Source organism: Pezoporus occidentalis, unplaced genomic scaffold, assembly GCF_034315485.1.
Source record: "Pezoporus occidentalis ecotype Australia unplaced genomic scaffold, CSIRO_AGI_Poc_V1 ctg216, whole genome shotgun sequence".
Taxonomy (NCBI): Eukaryota; Metazoa; Chordata; class Aves; order Psittaciformes; family Psittacidae; genus Pezoporus; species Pezoporus occidentalis.
This window is the reverse complement of record NW_026914029.1, coordinates 764,120-785,829: the sequence shown is the minus strand read 5'-3', so window position 1 is coordinate 785,829 and position 21,710 is coordinate 764,120. Positions and strand designations below refer to the sequence as shown.

Here is a 21,710-nt window from a genome sequence, read left to right as displayed (position 1 = left end):
CAACATGGGTAGAAAGAGAGTTTCCTTGTCCCTGGTGAGGCTGAGGAACGCTGCTGTGCTTGTAAGGGCAAGGAGCTGAAACGTGCTCACGATCTGGAGCTGCTCCCTGCCCTGTGCAGAGCTAAAGAACAGCAGTGAATCGCTCTGGAGTTGCAGGCACTGTTGCACATGCAGAAGAAGGGCATGGCACATGGGTCTGGAGGGGGGAGAACCGTGGTTATGTGGAAGGAGGAGAAGTAGGAAGATTTGTTGTGTATTTTGAGTATTCTTTCATGGTTTGTAGCAAATTCAGTGGTCTCCCTGGGGCAGGGCAGCAGGATTCTGAGTAGCCATGGGCATGGAGGGGTACCCGCAGCTGCAGCACCGCTGGCAGGAGCACATCTGGAGAAGCAGCTGGAGGCAGGCAGGGATGCGCGCCCTGGGTACCACTTCATGCACCCATCTTTACCATCGCAGTACATGGGACAGCAGGCATCACTAGGGAAAACGGGACAAAAAGCCAAATCCCAATGGATTGCCTAGGCCTTGGGGATAGCTCGGGTGCTGCTCAGAGCCAAGGGCACCGTTTCCTTCCAATTCTTTGCTGAAATGACTTCAGCCACAGCATTCCGCACTGCAAGGGGAAAAAAATTCCTCTTCCTTTCCCATTTTCTCTCGGTCAAGTCAAGATAATAATAGTCTTTTTGTGATCCCCTGAACTTTCCCATCTGCTTGGTAAAACAATGGCAATTCTTTTTCCTCCTGCTCTCTCTGTCTTCCTCTCTTGTAGTTTTATTCTCCTACAGTATAATTTAAAGCCAGAGCAATGCCGTAGCCCGGGGTTTTTTCCCCTTCCTGTGAAACACTGCTGTTACTTAATATGGATTTTTCCTTGCAAAGCAATGTCTCTCACTGATGCTCCTCAGAAATGGAGACATCAGTGCCATAAACCACGAGGGACAGAGCAAGGCCATTGGGCTGGAAAATAGCGTGGCTGCAAAAATAAAGAGGGGCTAAAGATGATGGAGAGGCAAGAGCGAGTCTCACCCTGCTGTGAGTCAGAGGGAGAAGGGGGTGAAGAGGGACCAGGGAGTCCTGTGGGGAAGAGGAGGGGAGGAAAAGATTCCCTACGTGCAGAAAGATGTGGCAGTGGCAGCCACCTGTAGGGATACGCAGGGAGAAGGGAAAGTTTCCCATCTCCCCATGGCTTCTTGGCAGCACTGGGGCTGGATTTAGCTGGTACTTGATGCCTCTTTTTTTTCGCTCTAATGCCATTATGCCACTTGCTTCCCATCCGCGGGATATTTTCTTAATGCGGCTGAAATGCAGCTTAACTGAGGTTACAGCCAAGTAACGCTTGGGATTGCATTTGCTTCTTAAGAGCTTGTCCTACAGAGAAAGCCTTTGGGTTTAAGTTTGCAGCCGGAGGGACCCTACGGTCCTGGCCACCAGCAGTTGTTTTTCTGCTAAATCCAGAGGAAAACAAGATGCCTGGAGTTTGGCAGGGGATGGAATGTTCTGTCTTGCACGTAGGGATGTGTGGTTGATAGGGCATGTGTGGAGCTCATAGCTGGGGAGACCCAGGACGTTGTTTAAGGTGCTTTGTAGCCTCCTGCACATAGAAGGCAGGAGTATCAAAAGAGGCTGCAGTGTGAGTAGCAGGTCAAAAGAGGTGATCCTGCCCCTCTGCTCTGCTCTCATGAGACCCCACTTGCAGCACTGAGTGCAGTTCTGGTGTCCTCAACATCAGAAGGACATGGAGCTGTTGGAGCAAGGCCAGAGGAGGCCACGAAGATGCTCAGGGACTGGAGCACCTCCTGCATGGAGCCAGGCTGAGAACATTGAGGCTGTTCAAGCTGGAGCAGAGAAGCTGCGTGGAGACCTCAGAGCAGCTTCCAGTGTCTGAAGTGGGCTACAAGGATGCTGGAGAGGGGCTCTGCATCAGGGACTGTAGCGACAGGACAAGGGGTGATGGGTTCAAACTGAAACAGGGGAAGTTCAGGCTGGAGATAAGGCAGAAGCTCTTCTCTGTGAGAGTGCTGAGGCACTGGCACAAGGTGCCCAGAGAAGCTGTGGCTGCCCCATCCCTGGCAGTGTTCAAGGCCAGGTTGGACACAGGGGCTTGGAGCAAGCTGCTCTAGTGGAAGGGGTCCCTGCCCATAGTGGGTGCTTGGAACTGGATGAGCTTTAAGGTCCCTTCCATCCAAACCAGTCTGGGATTCTCTGCTTTCTTGACGTTCTCCTGAGCCACTTTTCTCCTTGCCAAGCCTTGCGCAGCGCAGCTTCTCCGAGAGACAGCGAGGAAGCTGCCAGCAATGGGATGGGCTCCAGGAAAACCAAGTTGCAACAGGATTTAATCGAGGAGCAGCGCTCCTGCAAACAGGATGCTCCTGTTTGTCTGAGCGATTTTCTCCGGCAGCATCTGTCACTCTCCAGCGTCTTGGTATCATTGCAGCAAATTATTTAAACACTACCCACTGTACCCCATCTGTCAGGCAGCCCCTCCACACAGATGGGGCCCTACCTTGCCTCCTCTCCAAAGGAACTCACCGGCAAAGGCTGAGCGCCAAACAACAGGAGAAATTAAATCAAAAGCACAGCTTTGGCACCCAGGGGGAAAATGCACATCAGCTTTGACTTATTGCATGGCTCACGCTTACAAGAGAGAAGCAGCGGCTTTTGTCACTGCAAGGGGCCATGAAAAATGAATTAGGGCCGCTGCTGGGAGAGGGCACGCAGGAGAATCTTTCATTCTGGCGACGCTGTCCTTTCTCACCTTGCAAGTGGCAACGGGGAAGAAAGCACAAGGAGGAATTAAAAAGGAAGGCAAGAAAGGAAAAAGGAATCCTTGTTGGGTGGCTTGTTAGGGTCTGGCTTTAGGCTTAGGTGTCCTGAGAGCACCTTTGATGCTTCAGTGGGAGCACAGAACTGCCGGGAGGTGCTGTTTCATCAGGAAGCCTCTGGAGAGAGCTTAGCTTGATACTTGGGTTTTATGTACCCTTGGCATGGGTTCCTGCAAGGAGGCAGAGATGCTGCCTAGAATTAGTCTGTTTAGTCTGGAGGAGAGAAGGCTCAGGGGGGACCTGATCGCTCCCTACAACTGCCTGGCAGGAGGATGGAGCCAGGTCTGCTTCCAAGGAACAAGGGATGGGACAAGAGGAAACGGCCTCAAGCTGCACCAGGGCAGGTTTAGATGGAGCTGACGAACAGTTCCTGCCCCAGAGGGTGCTCAGGCTGCCCAGGGCAGTGCTACAGTCACCGTCCCTGCAAGTGTTCACACCCCCTCAGTGCCATGGGTTAGTGGTGGCCTTGGCGGTGATGGGGAGCGATTGGACTTGATGAGCTTAAAGGTCTTTTCTAACCTGGTTGATTCTATGAGTCTATGAAGCGGATCAGAGCATCCATCCTTGTGCCACCATGACGGTCACCACCTCTGAGCGTGGGGACCCCAAGGTCCAAGCAGGAGATGCCCTGCTCCATGCTTGTGGTAATAGGTAGATAGCATTAAGAAAAGCAGCCCTCTGTGAGCCCTGCACTCATCTATGCACCCAGTTGAACACCAAATAGGTGCTTTGTGAGCTGCAGGCATTGCTAATGTGCTCTAACAGGGTGGGATGTGCCATCTGGACCCCTTCCTATTGCTCAGCATCCTTACCAGCAGCCCAGGAGGAGGCAGGGACTGGGAGAGGCTGAGTATGGTTGCTTCCAGTGAGCCCTGAGCCTGACTCTCCCTTGCACTGAAATAAAAGGGCTCATTTTTGATTCGACTCATTTCCTCCTGAATTAGAGCCTCGTTCAAGGGTGGTTGGTCTCCAAGTTGTTTTGTTTTGTTTCTTTAAATATTAATTTCCATAATCCTTTTATTTCCCAAGGAACTACTTCTTGCAAACAAAGGGTTTAATGCTCCTCTTTTATTCCCACTAACAAATAAGTTGTCTGAGGCATACAACATCCCGGCAGCAACCCGAGTATCCTTAAGGCCAACTTGTGGTGCACGGGGACAGAGGGGGAAGCATTCCTAAGGGATCACAGGTACCACAGTAGCATCTCCCTGGATACTGGAGGGCAGCAAGCTTGGGAAGCCTCTGCACAACCCAGGATTCCTATGTTTTGCATGGAGGCATCTCTGAGCTGCCTTTTTGCGATGGAAGATTTGAGAGCCAAAGGCTGGGAAGCACAATAGAAGATAGACTGCTTGTACCTCATTGTCTGGAGAATAGATGGGCTGCAGGCTCCTGGAGAATAGGAGCTGCCACTCAGGTGGTTATAATAGAACAGGCGGCTGGTAGATTTCAATAAAAGAAATGAGTATAAATATTGTTAGGGGGAGAATAGAGGCAAAGTGAAAAAGATCTTGTTTGACGAGTCACAGTGGGAAACTTTCAAGGACTTTTAAGCTCAAAACTCTTTACAATGGTGCTATAATGGGCAGCTCGATCGGCTGCACCGTTAGAGGAGACGAGAGGGAACGGGGCAGGCGGCCCTGGCACAGATTTGCATTGGAGGTCTGGCCCTGAGCACGGAGCAGGGTGGTCGTGCTGGCGGAGCCCAAGGTGTTTCAGCTTGCTGTGCTTCAGTTAGGCTGGCTGTAGGTGATTCTTGGTTATAGGCTGTGAATATAGGAGATAGGGTGGTGTCTGGAGGTTTTACACCAGTTGTGTGACCCAATGACTGCTTCGATGTGCCCACTGAATAGGTGAATGTTGGAGTTGTTGTAGGAGATGTGAGCCCCAAGTGCGGTCTCAGCAGCGGGTCCTGTCTCAGATCTAGCTCTGAATAGTGCAAGAAGTTGAAGAAATGAGCACAGAGCAGAGGGTTGGCAGCAGTGATGGTTCCTGTAATGGTTCCTGGTTGGTGCTTTGCATTCAGAAGGTGTCTGTTGAAATCACAGGCAGCCAGAGATGGAGCTCTCAGCTATAGTCAGCGCTGCTCATGTCAAGCCCAAATCACGCCTCTCAAGGTGAAACCATCAGCTCCATTATACTCAAACGAGCTGGAAGGAGAAGAGAAGCCACAGCCCTTCATGGCCGTGCATGAGGAGAGCACAGCCAGGGCAGGTGGGGACACTGATACCAGTGCAGGAGAAGGACTTTATGACTTCATCCCTCAGCCTTCATCTGCCTGAGGTGCATCAGGAACCTTTGGTGCAGTGGTCAGCACCAGGCATCCCTCTCCCTCGTAGCCTGTGCATACAAGGGCACAGAGCAGCATTGGCTGGGAGAGTTCTGCCAAACCAATGTAATGAAGGATGTGAGTAAGGAGAATGTGGTATTTCCTCTCTCTTTGGTGGCACTGGGCACAATTAGGGATAGTGACCACCCCTGGTGTGTGAGGATGAGGAGGGAGCAACGGAGGAAGGTACTGCTAAGCTCTGAGCACTGTGTGAAAGCCAAGCAGCAAGAGCGTAATCCCCTGGGTCTTTACACAACCATGGAAACATGCTCATTAACATGGAAAAACATGTAAGAGGAGAGATTTCTTTCCTTGTAATCAGGAAACCTCAAAAAGAGAGAGACTTGGCCCTGTGTAAGCACAATGCAGTCTCTGATATGCTTGTTTGTGGGGTTGCAGTCCTTCTGAAGGCTTGTGAATAATGAGGAAGTGGAGGTTCATACTCCATTTCTGCTGTATGTTGGTCGTGCTGTGATTCTAAAGGCATCACTCCTTTAAAAGGGGCCTAGAAGAAAGATGGGAAAGACTTTTTAGCAGGCCCTGTTGTGATAGGATGAAGAGTGATGGGTTTAACTAAAAGAAGGAGATCGATGCTGGATGTAAGGAAGAAATTCTTTACAATGAGGGTGGTAAAACCCTGGCACAGGCTGCCCTGAGAGGTGGTGGATGGAGACATTCAAGGCCAGGCTGGATGTGGTTTTGGGCAACTCAGTCTAATTGAAGATGTCCCTGCTCATTGTAGGTTGGACTAGATGACCTTGAAGGTCTCATCCAACCCAAACTATTCTATGATTCTATGATTGTAAGGGGGGTTACAGACTGGAGCCGGTGGTAGAGGGATGGAATATTCCCAAGAGGAGGAGAGGAACATCCGTGCCTGCATGGGTCGATAGGGTAATCTTCAAAAAATCATTTCTTTAATGATTGCTCTGGATGGTTTCCAGCAGGTTAATTCTCCCCAGCCTTTCTCAGCTGGAGCAGGCTGGCATCGGGGAGTTGAAAGAGGGGATGCATGGAGGGGATGCTGCCCTGGCAGCTCTCATTTGCTTCAGCAAACAAAGATTTGGGAAGGGAATTCTAGAAAGGCCTGAACTTTGTTCCTTGGTTTTTAATTGAGCAGTTGGGAGCAGGAAATGCAGGGAAGTGATTGTGCTCCTGTGGTGGAGGCTGCACCTCAAATTCTTTGTTCAGCTCTGGCGCCCTCACTACAAGAGAGACATTGAGGTGCTGGAGCGGGGCCAGAGAAGGGCAATGGAGCCCAAGTGTGATGGGGAAGGGCTGAGGGACCTGAGGGGTTCAGTCTGGAGAAGAGAAGGCTCAGGGGGAACCTGATCGCTCCCTACAACTGCCTGACAGGAGGATGGAGCCAGGAGGGGACTGGTGACTGCTCCCAAGGGATAGGACAAGAGGAAATGAACTCAAGCTGCACCAGGGGAGGTTTAGATGGAGCTGAGGAACAATTCCTTCCCCAAAGGGTGCTCAGGCATTGGAAGAGGCTGCCCAGGGCAGGGCTGGAGTCGCCATCCCTGGAAGTGCTCCCAAACGGTGTAGCCGAGGCCCTCAGTGCATGGGTTAGTGGTTAAAGTGGGATAAAGGTTGGACTTGCTGAGCTTAAAGGTCTTACCTAACTGATTGGTTCTATCTGCCCACATACATACTGGGGGCTGTGTTGCCCCTGCTTTGAGCACTCAGCTTTGGGGTGATTCCATTCCTTTCCCTACCTCCTTCCCTGCACACAGAGCGCTGCGCTGCCTGTGTGATGCTACTAAATCACCCACCCTACATCATCCCGCCTGCTGTGCCACAGAGGAGAGGTGAAGCAGGTCTTGGGCACCAACAATTCCCTCTTAGTACCTTTGTGTGGTTTATTTAGTTACTCTAAACTGTCCTACAATGGCCGTCACTATGGGAGTGACATAGGAAATATACAGCCATTGGGTTTAGCACGTCAGTCGGAGCAGGGAGTCTGCACAATGTTAATTTTTATTGCCAGAAGTAGCCATAAATTGATAGTTGAGAATGGCTGTAGGGGCTGTAATTAACTAGTTACTATTTCACCTCCAAAAGGAACAATGTTTCACGCTCTTCCTTTTACTTATCTGGAATCAGCCCGCTGTCAACATCCGCTGCAGCCCATATAAAGATTTATAGACCTTAGAGGTAAATATTGACTAATGGGTAGCTTGGCTTAATGTTCACCTTGAAGGACAATAAATTGTGCTATTGATTGAAGCCAGATGTCAATATCTGCATTGTTGTAAACATTTTAATAAAATTATCTCCATAAAATATTCTCCTTATCCAGCCCATCCTGGGCAGGAGGATCGGTGCCTGGAGGATGCTGCAGATCAGTGTAGGAGCTATGGTGGTGCCTAAGGATAAGCCTTAGGACTCTGGGCATCAAACCCATTGCAGGATGCTTTGCTGAGGGTTTGGAGCTTTAGAGGTGGAAATAGTACAGCCTTGGTGGGGATCTTACCTTGGTCCAATGTGCAAGGAGTTCAGCCTGGGGAAGAGAAGGATCCGGGGAGACCTTAGAGCAGCTCCAGTGCTTAAAGGGGCTACAATAAACCTGGAGAGGGGCTTTGGACAAGGGCCTGTAGGGACAGGCCAAGGGGAATGGCTTTAACCTGCCAGAGGGGAGACTGAGATGAGCTCTTAGGCAGAAGCTCTTCCATGTGAGGGTGCTGAGGCGCTGGCACAGGGTGCCCAGAGAAGCTGTGGCTGCCCCATCCCTGGCAGTGTTCAAGGCCAGGTTGGACACAGGGGCTTGGAGCAAGCTGCTCCAGTGGAAGGTGTCCCTGCCTGTGGCAGGGGTTGGAGCTGGATGAGCTTTAAAGTCCCTTCCAACCCAAACCAGGCTGGGATTCTAGGAATTGCTGTGGGCACATGGCAGCATGGAAGGTATGCTGTGGCTGCTGGTTGCTGATATACCACAGGACTCAGGGCAGGAGCAGGACTGTTCCGTGAGAGTTTTGGTCCTCAGAAGATACCATGGTGTACAGAAGCAATGATGGGCACTGTGACAGAGAGTAAGACCTCTCTGCCTTGTTTATTAATGGCATTATGGGCAGGATTCTGCAGGGAATGCCATAAGGGCTGTGTCCTAGAGCTCTGAACATGCTGCACCAGCAAGCGGGGGAACGGCGGCACATCATTAATTTGGGAGCATGTGTTCACTTTCTGGTGAGTTATTATCTTGTCAGAGGCTCAATGGAAGCAAATGGGTAGGAGGAGGCAGAAGGGAGACGAGTCAGGCCAGGAAAACCCGGAGAAGCAAAGGGTAAAGGCAAGAAGGGAGGAACATGGATGCAGGAGGCATCTGCCGTCCTCATCCATTCACACTGTGTGGGACCCCAAGTCCTATATAGCATGTGATGGTTTATGCCATCTAGGTGGATTCAGGCTCCGGTTTTCCATCTCTCCAGCTTTCACTGGGTTAGTTTATCATCCTCAGCTGCTGAGCAAGGATTACACTTGTGCCTAGTCCATTTCTGGCCTGTATTATATTATTAGTATTAATAATAATAATGATGGGTGCTGGCTGTGCTGGTTTTCTAGTTCCTGAGGAGATGAGAGCACTCTCCCATTAATTCCTGCAATATTTCAGCTCCTAATTGTGCTCAAGCAGAGGCAGCCTTGAACAGTTCCCACCATCAATTCCAGCTCTGGAGGAGCTCCTGGAGCTGCAGGGCCCTGGGCCAGAGCATCCCTGAACATCCCTGAGCTCTGGGTGCTTTTGGAGGTCGGGATGGAGGGAGCTGGGTCCCCACTGCATTGCTTTAGCTCTAGTTTCAGAGGGGTGGAGGGATGACTGCAGTGCAATCCCAAAGGGATACATGTGAGGTGTTGGAGAAATAATCCCCATCCAAAGCCCACCTAGGGCTTGCCTTGCTCCTAAAACCAGGGAATTGAGCTTCACCTAAAGCAGAGACCGTGTTTATCAGCCAGCCCTGGGTTTATCCCAGGTTGTGTTTGCTGAGCCCCGGCCCTGCTCCTTGGGTCCCATCTATTTGGGTTTCTATTTCTGGCAGTCACTAATGAATGAGATTTGTCCAGCTGTCAGGAAGGCTTCCCATTATAAACAGGCAAGAAAGCAGAGGCCATGGAGTCGAGCTGTTGGGCAATTACTCTGTGGCCATGCCTTTGTCCTTTGGCAGCTGGAGCAATAAGGCAGTGAAGTGACTTTCTGGACCCAGCTTTCCTGCAAATCCCCTTATGCAGAAGGGGATGGAGGGACACAGCAAGTGGCTTCTTCACCTGGTGTCCTCAGGGCAGGAATCACTAATGTCACCTTATTCCTTGAGATGCTGTAGCCTGCACTAAGGAAGCAGGATGTGGCCAGCATCTCATGCGGGAAGGCCTTCCTAATGCTATCATCGTTGTTATCTGAGTAATACCAGATTGTGCAGGTGTCAGCCCTGGCTCAGAGCATTCCATTTTGGTATGGGGTGGGCTCTGCACACCAAGTTCCATGGGCAGCAGCTGAAAACCCAAGGTGCCAGACTCCAAGCCCTGAACTCTGTGCTCTGCTGCTTACTATGTGCGTATCTCAGACTCCAGTACAGGCACAGAGGAAACCTTCATCTCTCAATTTTCGGAGCTTTTGCAGGTGGAAAGCTGACCCTTGCAGTTACTTTAATGAAGTCTTTTGCCAGGGAATGAAACACACTCGAGCTGCTTTGCTCACACATCAAACTGGGCCCGCAAACTACAGCTTGGCTATAGAGAGCCCTAATTCTTGCTGTGTGTGAGCTGGCTCCAGAACACTCAGGGAAGAACCTTTGGGTAGTTGGGAAGCTGAGTGGTATGTGAGAGTTTGGAAGCAGAGTGTTATCTGAGCCTTTGCACAAACCTGACTCACATTTGCTCATCGGAGCATCTGAAGGCCACCGGCTGTGGCGTTGTTTTATCAGCAGGCAGCGCTGTGCTACAGGGAAGCTGATTCTGGGTCAGCTATAAAAGGGATGACTTTTCCCTCCCCTCTCTCCTTTTGCTGCAGCAAAGTGCTGCCAGCCCGATGGATTTAACGCTGGCATTTGTGTGGCTGCAACTAATTTTGGGGTAAAACCTTCATATGCTGCCCTTCGGTTGTGCTGAATGATGAGCTCAGCAGCTTTGCCTGTCAGGCCCTCGGTGGGGTTGGCGATGAGGGTGAACATCATAACTCATCATATGGGATGCACAGGAAAAGCTGCTTCCCCCCTTCCCGAAGCTCATGGGGTTGGTCTGGAATGGTGGGATCCATGTGTGTGGACACAGGGACCTCAGTTCAGTGGGTGGGCGAAGTCCCAGGGTTCCCATAAGGTTTGCTGCAGGGCAGAGCCAAGCTGTGATTTCCTGACATTTCATATCCCTGCTATATGTGTTTTAGAGACTGTTACTTGGGTATGCAGCAGTAGAAAAGGTGTATTTATTTTGGAAACATGATTCCCTGGCTCCAGTTAAAGATGATGTTAAGTCCTACCTTTATGGGTTGAATGGATCTCTACTGCCAGTGCAAGTACCACAAGCAACTTGTGACTCATGAATACAAAGACATTTTATCTTGATATCAGTGACCATAATGCAGATCATGGAATAGGAATTGAACATGGCATCCTGCACACTGCAAATTCCCATGTCTAGGAGGTGCTGTAACAGAATAGCTGTCAGTATTGTCATTTATCAGCTGGATGGACAGACTTCGCTTGCTCCTGATATGAGTGGCTGGAATATCAGAATCCTTCTGTGATAGAGACCTGTGAGGGTGCTGAGGCGCTGGCAAAGGGTGCCCAGGGAAACTGTGGCTGCCCCATCCCTGGCAGTGTTCAGGGCCAGGTTGGATGGATCTTGGAGCAACCTGCTCTAATGGAAGGTGTCCCTGCCCGTGGCAGGGGTTGGAACTGGATGAGCTTTAAGGTCCCTTCCAACCCAAACCATTCCATGGGTCTATGATTAGGGCTGAGCATCTTTGCACTAGTTTGGGCTATCCCGGCTGCGATGCTGAACAATCCCAAACCTGGGACTGCAGCAGCAGGATCCCAGTGGGTGTTTATTGCAGGAGCTCACCCTGTTGAGCTGTGCAGGAGTGTAACAGAAATCACACCAGGGCTTTGTGTGTTTCCCAAAGAGCCACATCGGTGGGTGGTGGCGTGTGGCCACACTCAGTATTGATGTACCATGTGAAGGGATGCTACAAAAGGCTCAGCAGCAGGATGTGCCCTGGCAGAAGCATCCCAAGTGGATAATTTGCATGGATTTATCAGGAGCAAGATGCACACGGTTCACTGGTCAAGTGCAGCGAGCTGTGGCCCATCAGGTGGAAAGCAAGGGTGAGGGTGGGATCACCGGGATCCACCGGCTGCATCCCACAGGGACCTGTGCTCGGCCTCTGTGCCATTGGCACTCACTGCTGGCAACAGCTGTCCAGAGCTAATTTATTTCCTAATGCTGCAGCAATGTTAATTTATAAATTACACTGGTAATTCCAGCTATTATTAATTTCAGATGGTGTAGGGCAAGCCAAATTAAAATATGACACCAATTGCCACACATATGTACCAAGGACTAGCGTTTAAAATTTATAGGAATATTAAGTGTGACACCGGTCCTGGAGATGCTTTGCACAGTAATTACAGCATCTCGGCCATCAGTGGGAGATCTGGTAGGGAGATGGGAACAAAAAGAAGGGAGAAGGGAAAAGTTGTCCGTGCTGTTTGTTCCTGCTGCATTTCCTGGGGATGTGGATGTGTTCTAGCTGCCAGCTTTCTTGGTTGAAATCTGTGCTTTGTTGTAACACCGCGATCTCCAACCGGGAGGCTGTTGTGGTCCAACACTGTGGTCTTCCAGGGATGCTTCAAAGTGAAGCAGACTCTTGGAAGAGAGGGGGCTGCATCTGTGTGGCTTTGAGCCAAACTGGAGGGAAAGGGGAGCAAGCCCCATGGGATGAGCCTGGAGCGGTCATGGGATGAAGTGTTTCAGCTGAAGGGAGGTGTTGACACCGCAACTAACGGGAATAAAGTGGCTGTAAATGAATTGAAGCTGAAAAATTAGAGATGGGTGTCCATGTCTGAACACTGTTTGAAGGGTCTGAACTCTTCCATCCCTGTAAGTGTTCCTTTACCATGTAGCCAAGGCCCTCAGTGACATGGGTTAGTGGTGGTCTTGGCAGTGGTGGGGTAAAGGTTGGACTTGATCTTAAAGGTCTTTTCCAACCTGGGTGACTCTATGATTCTATATGAACCCAACAGGATGGCGAGGTGGGATGTACAGTTGCCAATAAGAGATGATTTCAGGTCATTGTTGCAGGGTGCATGTGGAGATTGGTGCAGGTTTGGTGAGGACCAATTTGCCCACCCTCAGGACATTGTCTCCAGCAAGTGATGCTCTTGGTGGGGTCAAAGCCACCACAGAGGTCTGTTGCTTGGGAACACCTTTCTGGCAGGGGTTTTGTTGGGATGGTGGAACACACACAAGGGTTGGGTGCTCTGTGCAGATACAGTTTTGCCATGCTTCCCTATCACTCATGGCCCTTTTCCTTTGTCCCTGCAGCCGTGGGCTTCATCAGTGAGGATGAGTACCTGGAGATCACGGGCATCACACGGGAGCAGTCCGGGGAGTATGAATGCAGCGCCTCCAATGATGTGGCAGCGCCTGTGGTCCAGCGAGTCAAAGTCACTGTCAACTGTGAGTAGGCAGGGATGGGGTTGGATGTGCCACCCTATGAGGGAATGGGATTTGGGAAGCAGGAGCAGCAAGAGTTTATTTGGACAGGTTGTGGTTTGCCCTTTTCCCCCCCTTCTTTTCAAGCTGCTTTTTTTCCTGTCACCTCCTCCTCAGCTGTCTCCATCAACCTGGGTTTTCCACCCATGGTGAGATGCTGTGCTGATAACCTCTGGGGAGAGGAGAGAAGTGAGCAATAAATAGGATTTTTTTTTTCCATTACAAAGAATAAGAGAGAGAAAGAAAGAAAGAGAGTGAGGAAGCAAACAGCATATTTCATGCTCTGATAGAGCTGAAGACCCTCCTAAACCCCTTTGTGGCCACCCATTGCTTAGCACAAGGACACACATGGTACCCAAGGGATGGGGACTCCAGTCCTCAGAGAAACCATCACTGGTCTGCAACGTGGGGTCCCCCATGAACCCCAAACCCCTTGGACAGGAGCATCAGGGGCTGGACATGGGCTTGGAGATGATTTTGGCCCCTTCCTAAGTGCAGAGAAATGAAAGGAAACTTGAGGAGCAAGGGCAGAGGGTCAGATGCCCCAAGGTGTTGACCCAGGTTTCCCATCTTCCCCACAGACCCACCGTACATCTCGGGTGCAAAGAGCACTGGGGTGCCAGTGGGGCAGAAGGGCATCCTGATGTGCGAAGCTTCTGCTGTCCCCTCTGCTGACTTCCAGTGGTACAAAGATGACAAAAGGTAAGATCCTGGGGGACAAAACTGGGTAGGGGACCTGGTGTGGGAGCTTCCTCAATGGGGCCATAATAACCAGTTGAATTCCCAGTAACCCTCAGCACAAGCCAGGTTGGGATGCTGGTATACTGGAGGGTTTTTTTTCCTGCAGCCTCTTTCATCCAGACAGGTTTTCCCTCCCTGTGCAGGTAGCACAGGCAGGATCACTGCTGCCCGTGCCTCTGTTTTAAGGTAAATCCCTGCTTAGGTGAAGCATAACATCCGAGAGTGATATTGGCAGCACAAATCCAAGCACTTAGGAGAGGATGAAATCCCTGTCATCTTTTTAAACACTTTAGCCAGAAGGCAGAGTCAGCTCCTTGCTCTTGGAAAGGCAAAAGAAATGAGGTGTTGAGAGACAGGGTTTGCACTGGGATGTGGCTTGGGAGCAAGCAGAACAGAGAAGGATCCCACTCTGGAGCGGATGACCACAGGCAAAGGGTTTTAACCTGTTTGACATGGGTTATTGGTGGGATTTGGCAGTGCTGGGGTAAAGGTTGGACTTGATGGTCTTAAAAGTCTTTTCCAACCTGGCTGATTCTGTGATTCCATTTTTCCATTGCTTCTCCCTGGGAAGCCCGGAGGGGCTGTAGTGTGGCTGAACACAGCACAAGCTGCCTAGGTCACTAAAAAGAAGCATGTTTTAACCAAAAAAGATGCTCCAGGAGCTAGAGGAGAGGTTGGAGCTGCCTTTTTGGGGGAGGAAAGGAGGAAGAGGAATGTAAAAGCAGTGGATGTTTGCGTGGCAGATGAAAGGCTTTACTCAGAAGTAGGTCACATCACGAGGGCCTGCAAAGCAGATGGGTGCTCAGAGTGTAGCAGGGGTGAGAATGGAGATGCAGCACCTCCTGGGAGGAATTAGCAAGTAAAAGAGCTGCAGGAGCTAAGGAGGGGGACACCGGCTCAGGGATGTCAAAGCACTTGGGTGATGCTTCAGGTTTGTGTCAGCTGAGGAATGCCTCCCTGCTCCATGGTCCACACAAAGGCATGGGTGCTGTGGCAGGGTGAGGGGTGAAGGAAGGAGCAAGAAGGCACCCCACAGAGCAGGGAGGACTGAAAAGTCCTTGAGGCTGATGTAAGTGGGAAGCCAGGAGCATTTCCCATATTCCCTTCCGGGGCATGGGAGCATCCCTCCCTCTGCATGGCTTTTGGGAAGCCCCAACCCCTTCATCAGTGACTCTGATGGATGCCCCTGATGGGGATGGTGTGGGCTGGCAGCTAAGGGATGAGGGCCAGCAGAGCAGCATCCATCTCCCGTATCTCTCTCAATACCTTCTCTTCTCCCTCCTCATCCCTGATCTTTGCCCCAAGCTCTATGTCCCCACTCACAGGCAGGACCAGGGGATGGCAGGTCATGGAAAACACCTGGTGCTTCTCCTCCTGATGCCATCGCAGTGACCCTCTCCCATTCTGCTTTCCTCCCAGGCTGGCTGAAGGTCAGAAAGGACTGAAGGTGGAGAACAAAGCCTTCTCCTCCAAGCTGACTTTCTTCAACGTCTCCGAGCAGGACTATGGCAACTACACCTGCGTAGCCTCCAACCAGCTAGGAAACACCAACGCCAGCATGATCCTCTATGGTGAGTAGGGCTGAGGGAGATGGATGGGGAACAGCTTAACAGGGAGACCACCAACATGAGAGACATGGGAAGGGTCTTCCTTGTCTTTTGGGGGAGATGTGCTGATCTTTTCTGCTCTGGAGCATGGGTTGGAGGTCCTGGTAAGCTCAGGAGAAGTGGAAAACCTCCAAACCTCCCTCCTGATTCAGGTCCTGTGTCTGCCAGTGTTGAGGGGTTTGGGATCATCTGTCAAAGGCAAGTTAGGACTTGACTGCAGGTTTCTATCTTCTCACTGTGACAAATACCAAGGAGAATCTCTGTTTAAAGGTTCCCAGGGCTCCACCACCTTCAAGGTCATGTCTTCCCCTCCTGCCAAGCAGGTATATTCTTACTGATGGAATGGAAAGGTGCAGAGGGCCAGGAGATGGGAAGGTGTAGAATGCAGGAAGGAGAAGAACCTGTGTACCCTCATCTAGGGACTGATTTCTCTGTGTACCAGAATTGGGATGAGGGCAATGCATCCATCTGATACTGCTCATGTCCAGTAATTGCTCAACATGTATCAAGCAGAGCCGGAACAGGGGCCATGATCCCCAGATCCCTCTCATGGCCATCAAGAGCTGAAGGTGGACATCAGACCTTGTCTCTGGCCACTTCCACAGGGATATTTCCCTGCCGGGGATATGGGGTGAGAACCATATGGGAAAAGCAGGGCTTGGGGACCTTTGCCCTCTCCCAAAATCCTCTCCCATCTCTCCTTGCCACCCGCGTTGTCTTCTCCTTGTTATTGCATGGTCAGGAACAAGCTTCGTCATTCCAGAGCCATCGGTGAGGTGGCTCAGGGCTAGCAGGCTGTACTCTCAGTGATGCAAAGTACCCTGGGATAGTGGCATTCCCAAAGCACAGGTTGGGTTGTTAAGGTGCTGGAGCAGCACAGGATGCATATGGAGATGTTGCGAAGCAACATCCACTTCTCACCATCCTTGAGGAGGAGCTGGATGTGGTTCAAGGGATGAAGGGGCAGATGGACAACCTGTCTAGTGTCAGTATTGGGTTTCCCTGAGCTGTGGCAGGGGAGTTTGTCCCATCTGGGATGCTTGGCTCTGTGCCTGCACCCCTGATGCAGAGCTAACCTTGGATGTTCATGAGCCTAACACCCATTTGTTCTCCCAAAACATCCAAGTGATGAACATCAGCATCTCTACCTGCCCATTAAACCATCATTATCACTGCCTAGGAACTCAGTTCCAGCCTTCCTGGTCATTGGTGCCCCAAATAACCCCCTTTCTTTAGGGACAATGGCACTGCAGAGCTGCCTGGGCCCAGCTCCATCCATGCTGCTGCCTGCATAGCATATCCCGAGCCACATGTTCTTCCTTAGCTTGGATGGTTTAGGCTCCCTGTGGGGTTTCTGAGGCTAAATCTTAATTAATGTGTGACCTCAGTTTGGCTGGATGAACCCCCAAAAGGGAAGATGACTTTCTGCTGCTGGCTCTCTGCGAGCTGTTAGTTGGTTTCTAACCCATGGGTGATGTTCTGTGTGACTGCAGTGTCAGGCAGGACGCAGGGAAGCATCCCACTAAAACCTAAGCTTGTTTTATGATCCCTCTTAGCTTTGTTTCTATGCCTGTGAATCCCGTCAGGGAACATACTTGGATTCCTTTGATCACCCATCATTTCCATAGAACAATATTGATTTAATAGCATTACTAATTGAGTGCCGCTGGCGGTGATGGCTCTTGAGCTGCCCTAAACCACCATGGACCTGATGTTTTGGGGGACAGTTTTCATAGCATGCCATTTTTGCTACAGCTGAGCGAGTCTTTTGGACATTTCCTCCCCTCAAATGAAGGTTTAATCCAAGCGGATCCCATGACATGAGCTTTTTGGGGGCTGAGTGACAGAGGCTAATGTAGTGTTACATCTTCTAATCCTTCTTTTAATCTCATTTTTCAGGAAGGTCAACTAGTGCTTTATTTAACATGTAGCACTTGTTATTATAGGCCTGCTGCCTCGTGCAGCGGCTCATTTGGTGCTGTCTGGAAGGTGATGGAGTGTTCCACAGCGTTGTGTGGAGTCAGGGAGGAGAGAACAATCCCTCTGCTTCTCCTCCATCAAGTGGTCCACTTCCAGAGACTGAGAAATCCATTTGGGATGTTGCAGGGTTATTGGAAGGGATGGGCCCTGAACCCTGCCAGAGGGGAATAAGAGGAGCAGAAGGAAGAGCTGAACCCCCAGAATTCCCCATATCCCAGCCCCTGTGCTGTGCCCTTTGTCAGGGTACCACCACGGACGTTGCCAGTCTGGGTTCCCACAGTCCCCAGCTTGTCTCAGCTCATGGACCACTATCCCCAGATGGGGGGAACCGTACCCCTAGAGGAGCAGGCTGTGATTTGGGCAGCAGCACCACGCTTTCTACCCCATCTGCTTGTTCTCCCTGGCCCCAGGTCGAGCGCAGTGTCTCGAGCCTGCACTTTCCATTGCCCTTTTGCCTTAACTTTCCCTTGTTCTTTAATTTTTAGAAGAGACAACTACTGCCCTGACACCCTGGAAAGGTCAGTAATTTGGGGACCCCTGCTATGCCAAGCGCTCCCCCTCGCTCCGTTTCCCCTCGGGCCCCACTGGCTCCCACCCCAACTCATCCCAGCCGGAGTTCCTGCCCCACAACCCCAGTGCTCCCACTGGAATAATGATGAATTAGGGCATTCTTGCTGTTGTGTAGTTGTCCTCCCACCCCTCCTCCTCCTCTTTGCCAGCTACTGTGCCCGTCCAGTGTAGTCTGTGCCTTCTGCATGTCCCCCCCCTCTTCTCCCTGTTGCTGGGGTGGAGATGGGTTGTCTCTGGTCTGCTTTCCATGTGTTGCTGTGTAATTGAGTCTTGTGGCAAGTCCTGCCTTCTCTGGGATGCTTCTAGTGCTTATGCTGTAGGGGTGGAAAGGTGAATGGTCCTCTTTCTGGTGTTATCTGTGGCTTATCATAAGAGCAACTGTCTCGGTGTCATCTTGATTTTGGGGTTCCATAGCAATGCAGCTTTATTTGTGATGCCTTGGGATGGCTTAAAGATGCTGGGAGGGCTGTGGAAGTAGCACAGGGACAGGCACATCTTCAGATCTGCCCTTGTGTTTGGCTTCCTGGCCATGGCAGGAGCCAGGACTCAGTGGGAAGCCCCAACCCTAACACCTTGTAAGGTGTCTGTGAGTGCTACTGGTGGGAGACCAAGTGGTTAATGGTTCTTAGTGCTCCACTCAGGCTTTGAAGTGAGGGGATGTGTTGGGGTTTCTAAAGCAGGTTGAGCAGATCTTGTGGGCAGCCCTGCTACATCAGGACCTGCTCTCCCTAGAGCTTCTCCAGCCTAGTATTCCCCTTGGCCAACTATTTGGGGTGTCTTCATGGAAGCCATTGGGTCTGGAACCCCCACATCCTTTCCCACATTGAGCCATGAGCTCCTCACCCTCTGTGATCCCCAAAGGCATGGATGGACTTGGCTCTTCCTGAGCACCCTCCTCACACCAGTTTGTTCACAAGATAGTGTGGGCCCATGGGCAGAGCACTTTATGGGTGGTGAGTCCCACAGAAGCTCTGTGGAGTTACAGAACACCAAGTTCTGAATGCAGTACTAGTGGCAGTGTCTCTGCTGGGTGGGCAGGGAGTTATTATGCCCCCACACAACAAGGAAGGGAGATAACAGGGTGGTCAGCCCTATGTGCTGACTCACTGGGGCTGGCAGAGTGTGGACAGTGTTGGGGCAAACCCATCTTGTCCTCTACAAGTGTGACTGGAAATGTGGACAGATTTTGGGGGAAGGACAAAGGGCATTGAGAGAGGTTGGTTGGTGGTGATGAGCAGGGGATAGGCTCAATATGGGGTATCAGGACCATAGTGGGCTTACGGAGGGGATTATGTCCCAGAGGCTGGGGTTGATAATGGCATGGGCAGATGTGGATACCCACTGTGCTATCAGAGCCATGACACCAGGAGCCCAAATTATGTGGGTTTGTTGGTTTTCTTTTCATAGAAACACAGAATCAGCCAGGTTGGAAAAGACCTTTAAGATCAGCAAGTCCAACCTTTACCCCAACACTGCCAAGGCCACCCCTAACCCATGTCAATGAGGGCCTCATCTACATGGCTTTTGAACACTTCAAAAGTGTGGTGACTGCAGCCCTGCCCTGGGCAGCCTGTTCCAATGCCTGAGCACCCTCTGGGGCAGGAATTGTTCTTCAGCTCCATCTAAACCTGCCCTGGTGCAGCTTGAGGCCGTTTCCTCTTATCCCATCCCTTGTTCCTTGGGAGAAGAGACCAGCCCCTCACTCCAACCTCCTTTCAGGTAGTTGGGTTTTAGTGGGTTTTATTGGCTCTGTGGTTAACCACGGGGTTGTTCCTCTCCCATCCACAGGTCCTGGTGCAGTCCACGATGGGAACAACGGCGCGTGGCGGCGAGGAGGCTGCGTGTGGCTCCTGGCCCTGCCGCTCGCCCAGCTCGCCCTCCACTTTTGACCTGAGAAGCCGGCCCGCGGAGCAGCGGCGGCGATGACCATGGCCAGCGAGTGCAAGCAGAAGGGAGAGGAGGAAGAACAAGAAGAAGAAGAACAAGAAGAAGAAGATGATGTGTTCACCGTTTCCGAAAATAATCATAAGAATTGAGAGAGTATCCGGCCAGGCCACCTGGGGAGGGGGAGAGAAGCACCAAACCATGCAACAAACCGCAATGAGAATTTGGAAAGGAGAGAAACTGCAACAAAAGCAGAACAAATCCCAGGCTTCCTGCTGAAGATGCAACGCAACTGAGTCTTCTTTTCTTTTTTTCCCTATATTTTTTTTTGGTCTCCCAGGCCTTTTTTCTCCCCTTTTTCGCTGTTCTCTGCCCACAGAGAACAAGCAGGGCCATGGGGCACGGCGCTTCCCACCACCCGCCCGCTCCTTCCCACGGGACCCTCCATGCAGAACCGTGCCGGTTCTCTTCTTGGCTGAGATTTCCCCGTCTTCTCAAGGACTGTGCCGCCATTTGTGTTCCAGAATATATATATATATATCCACATATACATATATATATATATATGTATAGATATATAGATCTTCAACAGTTACCACACCACCACAGACAGAAAGGGAGGAAGGAGACCGGCGTCGAGCCACGCGTTCATCGTACCACCCACGGACATTGTGAATGAGAAGGGATTCTATATCATGGTTCATTTTATTAATTGTATTTTCTGATACGAGCCTAGAACTCTTAGTTCCTAAAAAACAGAGATGCAAAAAACCGAGGGGGAAGAAAAAAATCAAAAGGAGGAATAAAGAAGAAAGGAAGAAAGGAGAGGAGGAGCGAGCAGAGAGAAGTTGTCAAGCGCCGCGCAGCCAAGGAGGCATGGAGAAGGAGGAGGAGAAGGAAGAAACCTGTGCAAAATCCCCCCAAAACCGGCCCGAAAAGCAGTCTGATGTCTGAACATTTCTTGCCAAGGGCACGGGCAACTCTCGCCACACGTCGAGGCGGAGGGAGACGCTAAATCTTTTTATGGGATATATATATACAGTATATATAAATATACATATATATATATATATAATTTTTCTTTTTGGTTAGCCTTCTAGCCACGGTTCCCAGCTGGGTCCTTCCGCTGCCATTACTGCATGCTGTATATGGAGTTAGGTGTGTATTGGTCCTCAACGAGACCAGCGTCTTGGTCCACATGTCCCCAAACCCCTTCACCTTTCTGCTCTCGGGTCACCGGTGACAAAGGGCCACGGGGGACCGGGGCCCATCTCTGTCGCCTTTTGCCATGGGGCAGGGATAGGGGGAGATCTATGTAGCTCAGTTTTCTATTTTTATATATATATATATATATGTATGTATATGTGTGTGTGTGTTTGCGTGTGTGTGTGTGTGTATATATATATATATATATAAAAAACCAACAAAGATATAAGGAAAAGGCGGCGAAGCGATGGGCACCCGGCCACCCCGAACCGTGGGATTGGGAATGTTGCAGTGGTGGGTCTCTCCTGCGGTCACTTTTCCTCCTTTGGGTTCCTTTCCTTGCCTGCAGCTGACAGCGGGGGGCACGCGGGGAGCACGGGCGGGCGGCGAGGGGGGGGCTCTCTCTGCCTATCCATTAAAACGATTGTTCCATGTGGCCGCTCCGTCTGGTTGTGGTGCTCATTGCCGTGCTCTCCCACCCTGGGTAACAGGGAGGGACATGGGGAGGGACACCGGGAGAGGAGGCACCCTGGACCTCACCAGTGACGTGTCACAGGTAAGGCTTTGGTGAGTACATGGGGAGTGTGCGGGGGGGGTAGCTCTGCCCTGTTTCCCCCATGCAGGATCCCACTCGGTATCCCAAAAGCTTCCCATGAGCCTCATGGATCGGCTGAAGTGAGTCCCATGGGAAGGAGGCGCGGTGATGAGGTGAGTGTAGGAAACTGGATGCCAAGCACAGGGTGAAGTGTCCTGGGCTGGAGTTTGGCTTGTATCAATCTTGGTGTTTTGCTGATGGTTACTTGGTGCTTTTGGTCTTTGGCTCCGTGTGCTGGTTTTCCTGAAGCTGCTTGGCATGTTCTTGTAGGA

The 21,710-nt window shown here is 51.1% G+C and overlaps 1 protein-coding gene across 7 annotated transcripts in view; it reads left to right on the top strand.

Moving 5' to 3' along the window:
• The window catches only part of LOC134164327 (protein CEPU-1), a 332,330-nt gene extending 311,286 nt beyond the window's left edge, over positions 1 to 21,044 (top strand). For 6 of the 7 annotated variants that reach the window (XM_062619944.1, XM_062619942.1, XM_062619945.1 and 3 more), the window contains 5 exons: positions 12,685 to 12,819; positions 13,437 to 13,557; positions 15,016 to 15,167; positions 17,669 to 17,701; positions 19,542 to 21,044. In XM_062619944.1, the coding sequence (XP_062475928.1) occupies positions 12,685 to 12,819; positions 13,437 to 13,557; positions 15,016 to 15,167; positions 17,669 to 17,701; positions 19,542 to 19,642 (542 nt within the window). In that variant the 3' untranslated portion in view covers positions 19,643 to 21,044. The remainder of the gene's footprint in view (positions 1 to 12,684; positions 12,820 to 13,436; positions 13,558 to 15,015; positions 15,168 to 17,668; positions 17,702 to 19,541) is intronic. The other variant, XM_062619943.1, reaches the window with a different exon arrangement.
• Positions 21,045 to 21,710: the final 666 nt, after the last annotated feature.